Source organism: Eulemur rufifrons, chromosome 1, assembly GCF_041146395.1.
Source record: "Eulemur rufifrons isolate Redbay chromosome 1, OSU_ERuf_1, whole genome shotgun sequence".
Taxonomy (NCBI): Eukaryota; Metazoa; Chordata; class Mammalia; order Primates; family Lemuridae; genus Eulemur; species Eulemur rufifrons.
Genome location: NC_090983.1, coordinates 19,334,947 through 19,347,844, shown reverse-complemented (window position 1 = coordinate 19,347,844; position 12,898 = coordinate 19,334,947). Strand labels below are relative to the sequence as shown.

General features: G+C 41.5%; 1 protein-coding gene across 1 annotated transcript in view; it reads left to right on the top strand.

Annotated features, from left to right (window-relative positions):
* Positions 1–12,898, top strand: part of SMARCAL1 (SNF2 related chromatin remodeling annealing helicase 1) — a 52,900-nt gene that overhangs the window by 36,518 nt on the left and 3,484 nt on the right. The window contains exons 13-16 of the mRNA XM_069467353.1: positions 1,548–1,618; positions 4,858–4,960; positions 10,788–10,970; positions 12,061–12,161. Of these exons, the coding sequence (XP_069323454.1) occupies positions 1,548–1,618; positions 4,858–4,960; positions 10,788–10,970; positions 12,061–12,161 (458 nt within the window). The remainder of the gene's footprint in view (positions 1–1,547; positions 1,619–4,857; positions 4,961–10,787; positions 10,971–12,060; positions 12,162–12,898) is intronic.

The window sequence follows — 12,898 nt, the reverse complement described above, 5'->3', positions numbered from 1 at the left end:
GCCACAGGTGAAGAGTTGTATGTGTGTCCAGAGCCTGTCACAAAGTAGGAAGGTTGGTGGCTGCTGCTGCCACGACACATGTAAGATACCAATGGGATCTACTGTCCAGTCAGTGCCCTTACAGCTTCCTGTGGTTCCTGGGTGTCTTTCTTCTTTCCTGGGAAGTCCTAGAGGAAAGACACTGTTCAAAGCCAAAAGCTGTTTGGACCAGGCAGCTTTTTCCACCATCCGTCGTGTCAGTAATTTTAAGTACAGTCTGGGTGTGGCTGCTTTCCTGAGTTATTGAGAACCCAGGAAGAACAAGTCCAGGGCCATGGGTAGTACTGCTGTTGAACCACTTCTTTGTTCTGTGAGGCAGCTCTCCTGGCAGTCACTGGTCTCACAGAGCCCAGGCACAAGAAGATGGGTACAGCTGTAAACCCATGCTTGCTGGTGGGAGGAGATGGCCACCTGTCTTAGTCCATGCAATCTAAGTCCATTCACCTTAGATTGGATAATTTATAAACAAGAGAAATTTATTGCTCACAGTTCTGAAGGCTGGAAAATCCCAGGTCAAGGTGCCAGCAGATTCAGCGTGTGGTGAGGGCCTAGTCTCTGCTTCAAAGGTGGCATCTTCTCACTGCATTGTCTCGTGGCAGAAGGAACAAACAAGCTCTCTCAGGCCTCTTTTATAAGGACAATAATCCCACTCATGAGAGCTCTTCCCTCATGACCTATGCACCTCCCAGATGCCCCATTTCCCAACACCACTGCATGGAGATTAAGTTTCAGCATAGGAATCTTGGGGAGATACAAACATTTAGACCATAGCACTATCCTACCAATGAGGGTAAGAGTATCATCTCTGGGAGGCCAGAGCAATAGTGTGTTATCTCATACCATTATGAAGCTATTTGAGCACTTCCTGTGTTAGCATTCTTTATTAGGAATAATTTAGATGCAAACCTTAAAGAAAACATGGTTTCTTCTTCTGAGAAGTTAATTACCTTATGTGGGAGACAGACCAAAATCATGAAGAATGGTTTTGAAATGATACTAGGGTAGACTAGTTGGGGTTAGTTGGAATTGATTCAGTAAGTCTTGGGTAGAGGTGAACTTGGTCAGTCGGGTACAGACACAACTTGATGGAAGAAAAGGGGGAGGCAGAAAGCAAGTTGGGCAAATGTCACATGTACGTCATCAGCAGCCTGAAGTAAATAGGCATGCCTAGCCAAGGCTGCACTTCAGTGGGTCACGTGGGTTTGCCGTGTATGGTGAAGCCCTATGTAAAATGCTTTACCAAAGAGCTTTCGTGTTGCTTGCCTGTTGGATCCTTACAGCAGTTCTTAGAGAGTGACAGAGTAGCTTTAATTCTGTCTCTGAGGACAAAACCAGAGACCAGGCAGTTCCTAGGACTTGGCCACAGCAGAAGGATAAGTCACCGTCAGTGCCAGGGTCTCCTGACTCTGGTGATTGGCAGTTAGATTTGTAAAGCTCATAGTAGCGATAATTCAGTCAGCTTATTTCAGAGTGGGGGAGCTCTAAACTCTCGACTTCTCTTTCAACAGAAACAGCAGCAGAAAGAAGCCCTCATTCTCTTCTTCAACAGAACAGCGGAAGCTAAAATCCCATCTGTCATGTAAGTGGTCACTAAGTGTTGGTATCTTTCTCTCTCTCTCTCTCTCTTTGGGAAAAAAAACCAAAAAAATAATTATTACTTTAGTGTGCCAGAATGGTTTTACTGCTCTCTAAGAAGTGATCGGAGATTAGAATTATAGCTGCCTTGAAAATAAAGTTTAGAGCACTGTGGGCTCGTTACCCACAAGGCGTAAGTTACCCTGTAACTGGAGCCACCACCAGGGTGTGCTTGGGCTCCTAAGAGACCCTATCCTCCCCCAGGTAGGCTGGAGCTGCTGCTACTTAAAAGGTGGGGGTGGGGTTGTCACTAACACTAAAAGGAAGAGTTTTCCTCTTGTTAGAACTGTGGTAATTTGCCTTTAGGAAGAAAATTAAAGGGAGAAGCTGCCTTATGGGGTTACTCTGGACTTCCCCAAAGACATGAGGTTTCATCCTTTATTTACCTAAAAGAATGTCAAATTTGGCTGGGGGCGGTGGCTCACACCTGTAATCTTAGCACTCGGAGAGGCTGAAGCAGGAGGATTACTTGAGGTCAGGAGTTCAAGACCAGTTTGAGCAAGAGCAAGAGCCTGTCTCTACTAAAAATAGAAAAAAATTAGCCGGGTATGGTGACATGTGCCTATAGTCACAGCTACTGGGGAGGCTGAGGTAGAAGGATCATTTGAGCCCAGGAATTTGAGGTTACAATGAGCTCTGATGAGCCACTACACTCTAGCCCAGATGATAGAGTGAGACCCTATCTCAAAAAAAAACCAAAAATTTTATAAAGTAATAAAATTAAAAAAAATTTTTTAATTAAAAAATAAAAAGGCAAATGTCAAAGTTTGTTCAAAAGATGCAAGCAAGTAGACATTGTCACACTTAGTTCTCTCCACCTAATAAACTAAAGCTATAGCAATGATTTCTATTCTTAGAATTATTCGTTGACTTTTAAAAATTTCAATTGTTTGCCTTTCTTAAAGAAAAACCCACTCATGTTCAAATATCATTGTGGTAGAAACTTGAGGCAATTCTAATGACGTGCAGTTTGCCTAATTCTTTATTGTTTAACATTCATGTGAGATTCTGGCAGGATAACAGTCCAAGTGATGGAATTACAATGAAAACGGATTCCGTGTGGGCTGAGCGGAGCCAGGCTGGCTGTGGGGACTGAGATCTGGGGCTAAGTTAAGAAACACAGCCCACCCCACCCCTTCGCTCGGCCCACTGACCTCCCCTCCACACCCTGCGCTGTGGGGAGACAGTTCCTGGCATCACTCAAATCTACGATGCCCCATAAAAAGGCCGCTGAATACCGGCCGGCTCTGCTTCACCCCTGGGCACTGCCCTTTTCATTTATGGTACTGTTATGGGACTGATGAACTCCAGATGTGGTTTTTATGGCCTGGAAACTTCTCTCTCAGAAATAAACCTGGATTGCCCCCCCGCCCCGACCCATTTCTCCTGTGCTGCTGAGGACAGATGGCGGGGGTGTGCATTTGTTCCTTCCCTCGCTCCCCTGCAAAATTCAGGGTCTGGGGGATGCCTCTCCCATCGGGTGTTGGGCCCAGAACCATCCATTTCCCTTAGAAATTTTAAAACTAACCATTTTACCACCTCATACATAAGCTTTGGACGTACCTCACAGATACTTTTTCAAAATTCTATGATAAATTGTATAGTGCTTTATAGTTTCCAAACAATTTTTACGTCTGTTAACTCATTTCACATTTACAAGCATCCTTGTGAGATCATATAAGTCATACTGGCTCCATTTTAAAAATGTAGACAACTGAGTAAATCTCCTGTAAATCTCTGGACCTCAGAGTCACACAGCCGTAAGTGGAAATTAGATTGTAAATCTTAAAAACCGGTTTCCTCTGCTTGTTATTTTTCTTCCTCTTTTTGCTGTTGTTTGTTTTTATTTTAATGGGCATCTTTTAACATAAAAGGCAAGGTTATTGTTTAGGCACATATTTCCAGCCTGATAACTTGGGGCCTTATAGAAGGGTGCAGAGCAGCAAAGCTGTGTCTGAGACGTAGAGGGGAAGAGACCTGAGGAAAATTGGGGCCAGTGGCTTTTATGAGACCACCAAGTTGATTTTGTAGCCTTGTGACTTTTTGATGCCATGGCAATAAACTTTTTTGCTTATATCATGGCAAATTTTATGTCTCTCAAAATAATTAAAGGCAATTCTATTAGTATCAGCGGTTCACAAATTGAACTCAAATCTGGTACCCCGGTTAGTCACGGTGTTGTTTGAAAATGATTCTTAGATGTTTAGAGGACAGTCGGGTTAACCTTTCCCCAACCTGAGATTTGTCCTCTTTAAGGAAGGCTCTGTAGCCCTAGCAAGAGAGCAAGACTCTTGTCTCAAAAGAAAAAACAAAAGGCAGTGTCTGCTCTCTGCCCAGACACACCCAGCTCACTTCCCCGAGCCTGTGTCCAGCACGTGCCTGTTTCGGTTTACTTCTTCTTTGGGATTGTGCACCCTCTGCAGGGTACTAATCCGGCAGGTGGGGGGGACTCCCCGCCCCACCCCACAGCTCCCTGGGGGTGGCTGCCTGCCTTTATGGCCAGGGCTAAAGACATGAGGTGGGAAGTTAAGGAAAAACACAGTGGATGGAGAAGAAGTAAATTAAAGGGAGACCAAGCAAACGAGATGCTTCCCTCTCCATGTTCCTCTGCCTTGGAAAGGAATTGAGTTAGCACCGACTGAACAGTCCGCTGGTCCTGCCATTTGAAGTCTAAAGTGGGCAGGAGCTGGAGAGCTTCCTGAATGTCTCTTCAGTGTCATCACTTACTTATCCGTGTTGAGCTTTTAGAAATCTGTGTCCTGTCAAGAATCCCTTAACCTCCTCCGTAGGTGTGTTCACATCTACAGGAGACACTGCAGTTGCATTGAAAATACATTATAGTGATATTAGCAGCTAAAGTGAAAACTGTTAATTATCTTCTGTGATCCCAGATAATGAGAATGTTTCAGTAACATACCAGAGACACGTAAAACATAAGAATACTTTGATTTATTTGTGGATGTGAGATGACTAGTACGGAACTACTCTCTCCACGCCTGGCAGAAGAGGGCGTCCCCACAGCTCCTGCCGTTGCGTGTTCTATTCGCATGACCTGCTGTGAGGGAAAGGGGGCGAGGGCAGGTGCCCTAAGTGAGTTTGCCACAGGTGTGGTCATTTTTAAGTAATTGACCTCAGCTGGATGAGTATACCTTTAATCTATTTTGTTGTCGTTTTCAATTGCAGCGAATATATCCTGGACCTACTAGAAAGCGGAAGAGAAAAGTTTCTAGTGTTTGCACACCATAAGGTGGTGCTGGATGCAATTACTAAAGAGCTTAAGAGAAAGGTAAGCTCCCTCTGAAATTCAACACAGGGTGCTTTTGTTGTTAGTGGCCAGTTGTTCTGAGTAGGCTTAGGTCAGACCTAAGCAAAGCGAGGTGATGGTTTCCGAAAATACTGCTGAAGACTTTTCTGAAGAAGAGTTCTTACTTGTAGAACCACAGTGGGGTCAAAATATTTCCCCAGCTGTGTCATTGTAACTTCATGCTCTAAACAGATATCCCAGGAGACTTGCTTTAGGGACATCTCCCAGTGGCTGTTCCATTATTCTGCACAATTAATTACAAAATTGGCAAGAGAGGAGATAGCCAAATTGTTCTCTTGTGTGGAGACAAGTGTTTGTATGAGTGCCCTCTTCTTTTCCTTCCTTTTATTCCTCATTACTGCCAAAGCGCCTTTATTAATTGCACATGGCAGTGTGCAGACTTCAGTACAGTGTTTTCTGGCGCTCATGAAATTGAGTGAAAAATATCTAGAAGGATTTCCAAGGATGTTCATTAAAACTAAACACATCATATTTTCACTCCCTTTTCATTTTTGGTTAAACTTAAAACCATAAATTGCCTTTTGTCTAACTTCATCCTTTATATCTATTAATAATATTTGGACATACAGAAGAGTTCAGAGAAATATACAACAAACACCTATGTATCTCCCACCCACATTTAATGCATGCAAAGTTTTATTGTATTTATTTCTAAGGTTTATTTTTTAAGTAATAAAATACTTAGGCTCCCTCAGTATACTAATTCCATTCCCCTTCTTCCCTCCCTAGAGATAACATCACTAACCTGAAGGTAGCATGTGTCTGTCCCCTCCATATATATTGTTATACTTTAAAACTGTGTATCCTTAAAGTCTCCTTATAGCATCCTTATAGTATCTCCTTAAAGTATTCTTATAGTCTCCTTTTGTGTATTTTTTAAAAATTTTTAAATGTTAATTAATGATAGCATAGTGTGAGCATCCTGCAGTCTACTTTTTTGCTCAACATTGTTTTTTGAGACTTCTCCATCCAACGTTTCACTTGTAGTTCATTCACTCTGCTGAATAGTATCTCATTGGATAACTATTGTGGTTTATCCATTCTCCTGCTGATGGACACTGTGTTTTATTTACAGCTTTTGCTATTAGTGTGAATATTTTTGTATATGTGTATATATTTGTGTCTAAGTAGTTCTGCATGCTTTGTGTATGTATCTGGTGTGTGGGGTTATGTCCAGGCGTGATCCTTGCACAGTCATTGAATAGGCTCATCTTCAGCTTTTCTAGGTATTTTCAAATTGCTCTCCAAGGTGGTTATTCATGTTTAGTATCCCACCAGCAGCATATAAGAACTCCTACTGTTCTAAGTGCTCATCAACACATGGCATTATCAGACGTTTTACTTTTTCCAATCCAATGAAATGAAATTTCATCTTATTCTCGCTTTAATGTGCTTTCTCTGACTACCAGTAAAATATGTATTCTTTTATGTGTTTATTGACCATTGTAGCTCTCTTTTGTGAGTATTCTCTGTGTATCCTTTGACCTGTTTTTCTGTTGGATTGTCTTTTTCTTATTTAGAAAAATTTCTTTATCAATTCTGGATATCAATCTTTTATCAGTGATGTTTCTATCTTTTCACTTTGTTTCTACTAAACAGAGGTTTTAAATTTTTACTTTAATTTTTAATTATATTTCAAGTTTATCTGTGTTTTCCTATACGGTTTGTGCTTTTTGTGACTGATTTAAGAAGTCTTTCCCTACCTGAGGTCAAGAAGATTTTCTCTTTTTTTTTTTTTTGGTGAGACAAAGTCTCACTCTGTTGCCAGGGCTAGAGTGCAGTGGTGTGATCGTAGCTCACTACAACCTCAAACTCCAGAACTCAAGCAATCCTCCTGTCTTAGCCTCCCAAAGTACTAAGATACAGGCATGAGCCACTGCGCTTGGCCTTACATGATTTTTTGTCTGAAAATTTTAGAGGTGGATCTTTAATCTGCATGGGTTTGATTTTTGCTTACAAAATGATGCAGGAAGCCAGCCAATAAAATTAAAAGCTGAAATCCCTGGGGAAAAACCAGAGCTGTCTTTATTTTTAAGAAACCTAGGACAATTAATTAGAAAACTATTAGAATGCATAAGAGTTTAGTAGGGTGCCTGGATTCCAAATTAATATACTACAATAAATTCCTTTTTTTATGTACTAGCCATAACCAATTAATAAAAGTAATGGGGAAAAGATCAAGTTCACAGCAACAAAAAATACAGAGTAGTACCTAATAATCTCACCGAGAAGAGTGTAGAAATTAATGAAGAATTGGAGAGACTTGTGCCATGCTTGTCTGTGAAAAGGCCAAAAAGTATAATACAAAAATGCCAGTCCTTCCCAAATTAATTTGTAGGTTTAATTCAGTCCTAATAAAAACCCCAGCTGGATTTTAAGGGAACTTTATACCATTATTCCAAAGGATATCTCAAAAAATAAGCTCTTCTTTGAGAAAGAAAAGCTATGTTAGAAGACTTGTTCCTCCAGATATTAAAATCTAATATAAAGCACCAGAAATTAAAACTCAGTCATGCTGGTCCCAAAACTGGTGGCCAGATGAGTGGAATAGAATGGATAGCTGTTTACTGTGAATGAAAAACATATAAGTGATCAAAGAAGCAACACAAATCAGGCTTAATTTCTTCAACAGATAAAGTTTGAGTAATTGGCTAAGTAACTGGGAAAGAGGGAGGATTTAAGTGAAACTTTACCTCACTGTTTAGTATATTAAGTTCCAGGTGAATCAAAGATTCTTGCAACCATAAAGTACTAGAAGAAAATATAGCTGATCACTGGATGGGAAATGACTTTCTAGGCATAAAAGTAAAGAAATTGCTTAAAAATTTGATTCATTCTGTCACACACTTAACAAGTGGCAAAGTCATGGTTTTTTTGTATATTTGGTATCTTTTTGCAGGGCAATTTGGCAGTAACTTAATGTATGCACTCATTTTTCTATACTTCACTTCTAGGAATTTGTCCTAAGGAAATATTTAGACTAGTGCAGAAAGATTTATGTACATGAATATTAGTCATGTTGTTTAATAATACTCAGTGATTAGAAACCTAAATGTTCATCAGCAGATGTACTATTAAATAAATCTTTGTTTATTTAGCCATAAAAAATAATAATGTGAATCAGTGGTTCTTAACTTTGGAGATCATTGGACCGTTTAAGTTTCTGAGGAAGCTCTAAAATTGAAGCTATTGGTATCTGGTTAGTATATATTAGTATGAGAAGATGTCCATGATATATTTGTTAAAAAGCTATTCATAGGATAATTTTTTTAAATTGTCATGCATAGAAAAAAAGCCTAACTAATATATACCAAAACATTAATGATGATTATCTCTAAGTGGTCTTCATTATCTTTTTAGTCTTTCTGTACTTTTGCAATGAGTATGTATTATTTTTATAATCAGAAAAATTTAAAGATATTTTTTAAAATAAAGGAACATTTGGAAAACAACAAATATATTAATATAAGGAAATAAGTCAGGGAGACTGTTAACAACCTATATGACATGCAGATAATAGCCTTTTACATGTAAAGGTGACACTAACTCCCAGTAGAAAAAAAATGGAAAAAGTGTATGAATAGATAGTTCATAAGAAGTAACACTGATAGCCAACTAAAAGATATAAAAAGATTCAATTCCACTTATAATCAAATAAGTGAGAAATGAGTAAGAATTTTTATTGCCCCATCAAATCAGCAGAGGTTTCAAGAACGTGTACTGCTCACTGTTGATAAAAGTGTGCCGAGATGGACATGCAATTTCCAAATTGGAAAGCAACTTGGCGATAACATCAGCAGCCTTAATTTAGTTTTTTTCTTTTTGCCATAATACTTTGATTTTTAGTCTAGTCTAAGGAAATAACCAAATGTTGGCATCCTTTTAAATTTTTTTTACTTTTATAGCATTACTGAGGTATAATTGCCATACAATAAACTGTACATAAAGTGAACGGTTCATTAAGAATCAAGGTAGTGAACATATCCATCAGCTCCTAGAGCTTCCTCGTGTCCCTGCTGCCCCTTCATGCTCTCCCATCTCCAGGCAACCTGTTGCTGTGGATTAGTTTCCATTTCTTAGAGTTTTGTATAAATATAGAATCATTCAGTATGTTATGCACTCTTTTTTTTTTTTGACAGTCTTCCATGTTGTTGTGTGTATATTAATAGTTTGCTCTAGCCGGGCGCAGTGGCTCACGCCTGTAATCCTAGCACTCTGGGAGGCCAAGGCGGGTGGATCCTTTGAGCTCAAGAGTTCAAGACCACCCTGAGCAAGAGCGAGACCCCCGTCTCTACTAAAAATAGAAAGAAATTAGCTGAACAACTAAAGACATATGGAAAAAATTAGCCAGGCATGGTGGCATGTGCCTGTAGTCCCAGCTACTCGGGAGGCTGAGGCAGTAGGATTGCTTGAGCCCAGGAGTTTGAGGTTGCTGTGAGCTAGGCTGACGCCACGGCACTCTAGCCCGGGCAACAGAGGGAGACTCTGCCTCAAAAAAAAAAAAAAAAATAGTTTGCTCCTTTTTAGAGCTGAGTGACATCCCATTGACTGGATATACCACAAGGGTTTTTTTAAATCCATTTGCCTGTTGATGAACATTTGCCAACTCATCCTTTATAGGGAAAATTTGAAACTCCCTGAATCTGCAGAAATAGAATGGTTAAATTATACTATTGCCACATAATGAAATATTATAGAACCATTAAAAAAAATGTTTTAGAAAACTTTTAAATAACTTCATTTATTTACAGTGTTTGTTGTGAGAAAAAAGGATATACAACTTTTTTATTTAAAAGATACACACATTGAGAAAAGAGTGACAGGAAAAATAGATTGGTTAGATTATTAAAATTTTTAGTTTTCTTATAATGTTTATCTTTATCATTAGCAAAAATAAATAAATGCCCCTTAAAAGAAAATAGCTAAAGTAAGCATGCAGTTACCATATAACCCAGCAATTGACTCCTGGGCATTTGCCTCAGAGAAATGAAAACTTAAGCTCAAACAAAAACCTGTACACTAATGTTCATAGCAGCATTATTTGTAGTAGCCCCAAATTGGAATCAACCCAGATGTCTTTCAGCAGATGGATGGTTAAGCTGTGCTGCATCCATACCATGCAGTTTTTCAGCAATGCAAAGCAGTGAGCCACTGAAACGGGAAACAGTTTGGATGGATCTCAAGAGAATGATGCGGAGTGAACAAGCCCATTCCAAAAAGTTATACATTATAGATTTTATAGAACATTTATATACCATACTTGAAACAATTTAGAAATGCTGGACAGATTAGTGGCTGCCAGGGCTTGGGCCTGGGGGGAGGGGAGGGAGGGGAGCGTGATTATGAAAGGAATACTAAAGGATCCTGGTGATGTTGGAACTGCTCAGTAAATTGACTGTGGAGGTGAATACATGAAAATATACACAGCTGATAAAATTGCATAGAACACACACACACAAGTAAAATGAGAAAGCTGAAGATCAGTGGATTGTGTCAATGTCAATATCCAGGTTGTGGTATTAAACTATAGTTTTGTAAAATGTTACCATCGGGGAAACTGTGCAGTGTATAAAGGATCTCTTTGTATTATTTTTTACAATGGCATGTGAGCATATACAACTATCTCAATACAAATTTCAGTTTAATAAGAAAGAAAAGAAAGGTTCTGAAGGCAGTGGGCTGGGTTGCAGCCTGGTCCTGCACTGGGAGCCGCGCTGGGTGCAGCTTGCTCGGAAGCCCCTGGCGCTGTTGCAGCCCACCAAGGTTCCCCTTGCACCTTTTCCCACAGCACGTGCAGCACATCCGCATCGATGGCTCCACCCCCTCCGCGGACCGGGAAGACCTGTGCCAGCAGTTCCAGCTGTCCGAGAGGCACGCCGTGGCGGTGCTGTCCATCACTGCCGCCAACATGGGCCTCACCTTCTCCTCGGCTGACCTGGTGGTGTTTGCCGAGCTGTTTTGGAACCCAGGGGTAAGGGACACCAGAGACTTGGACTCCCCTGGACATGTTCATGGTTGGGGGCGTGAAGGAGCGAGTGTTGGGCAGAGAGACATGGTTTCATTTCCTTCCATTCATTATATTTTCCATATGTCAGTTTTCGCTTCTTTTAAGCACTACACATCTATTGGCTAGTTTCTAGGTCTTCAAGGCAACCTGTAGGACTTTCGACTTCATTTTATTAATGGGAAAATTGAAGCTTTAGAGGGCCAGAAGGAATCTTAGGCTTCATCTCTGATAGGAGGAAATTGAAACACAAAGAGCTAAAGTCGTGAGCCAGGACTGCACAGCGATGCCTTAAGGGGAGCAGGTGGAGCACCAGGTGCCAGCCAAGGTCCTGGGCTTTCCAGCCTGTGCCCTGTGTAGTACCCGTCATCCTGAGCTGGATGCCAACCGGGCCTCCCACAGAGTGACAGCAGTAGGTGTTCCCTGAACATCACCTTTGTGCCCGCTGGCCTTACCTGACCAACTGAGGGCTGTGACAGCAGATAGAAGACATTTGCTTGAACTCATAAAATTTTCTACTAAGCTGCAGAAAGAACTTCTTTCCCCACTGGTGTTCTCATACAGTGTGGCTGTCATTGGCCATGCATCAGTGACCATTCTATAATAGAAACTATGCTCATGATTTTAGGGCTTACCACTGTATAAAGACACCACCCTACCCCTAATCATACAGTGCTTCTCTCTTGGATGTGATCATTTTATTTATTCAGAAGGTGACTGTTTTGACTTCACGGAGAGAAGTGGGCGTGTGCAGGTTTCCCGCATTGGTCCCCCCTACACACCAGGAGCAGAGCCTGGGCTCGCTGTCCTTTTGCAGTGCCCAGCACAGTGCCCAACACTCAAAGGCCACCCACAGACCTCCCGCCTGAGATTCTAGTCCCTCAGAGTTTTGTTTGATTCTCTCTTTTGTTAAGGCAGTGGGTCATTTGTAGGTCTAAGAGACAGTCAATGCTTTGAGGGGGGAGGGTTGCAGTGGGGCTCCGGCCAGAGTCTGCCTGTCGTGGTGGCTGCAACTGCGGCAGGCCTTGTCGAGCAGTTTTGATCCTTTGGCACGCAGGTGCTGATCCAGGCTGAGGACCGGGTGCACCGCATAGGACAGACAAGCTCCGTGGACATTCACTACCTCGTGGCAAGAGGCACGGCCGACGACTACCTTTGGTATGGCTTGGCTGGGTGGCCTGGCATTGGAGTTGAGCAAGGGTGGCCACCGATGATGTGTTTTCTTTGCTCCCTGAGTGCTTCTGCTTTTGCTGAGGGCTTCAGGGATCCACACAGAAGACTCAGTAATGCCCTCCCACTGTCATCATGACCATATCTGGCCTCCTTCACTAGCATTCACTGGTGGCTTGCAGGGCGCAGGAGGAATAAGGAGATGTGGCTCCTTTTCCCACTGGTCTGAGACAGGGTGAGGAACTGACTGGTAACATGAAGATGGAGTTTAGTTCGTAAAGCACTTTGCTCCCAGCTGTGAAGGCACTTTTTAGGACAAGGTGACAGCTTCCTTTTAATGTGCATTGGTGTGGTGGGCCACACCTCACAGTGCTGCTGCTGGACCGCAGGGAGAAAGTGTCTTACCCTGGACCATGTAGTGCCTCAGCAGCAGAGCTGGGTCACTTTTCAGCCCCGGGGATTTGTGTCAATAAATGCTTCTTTGCAATCCCATCTCCCCCTTCCTGATACTAAGTTTCTTCATTATCTCATGAGTTTCCACTGCTTGTCTCTGTTTCCTACCTTATGACTAAGGAGTCTCACCTTTGCAATATATGTGGGTCACCCCTACTTCCCTCTATTTGTTTAGTAGATTTGTTAATTGGGCAGCTCATAACATCACCAGATTCAAAGTTTGAACCTGATGATATTCTTGGCCCTAAATTGGAGGTCGCTTTACAATTGGG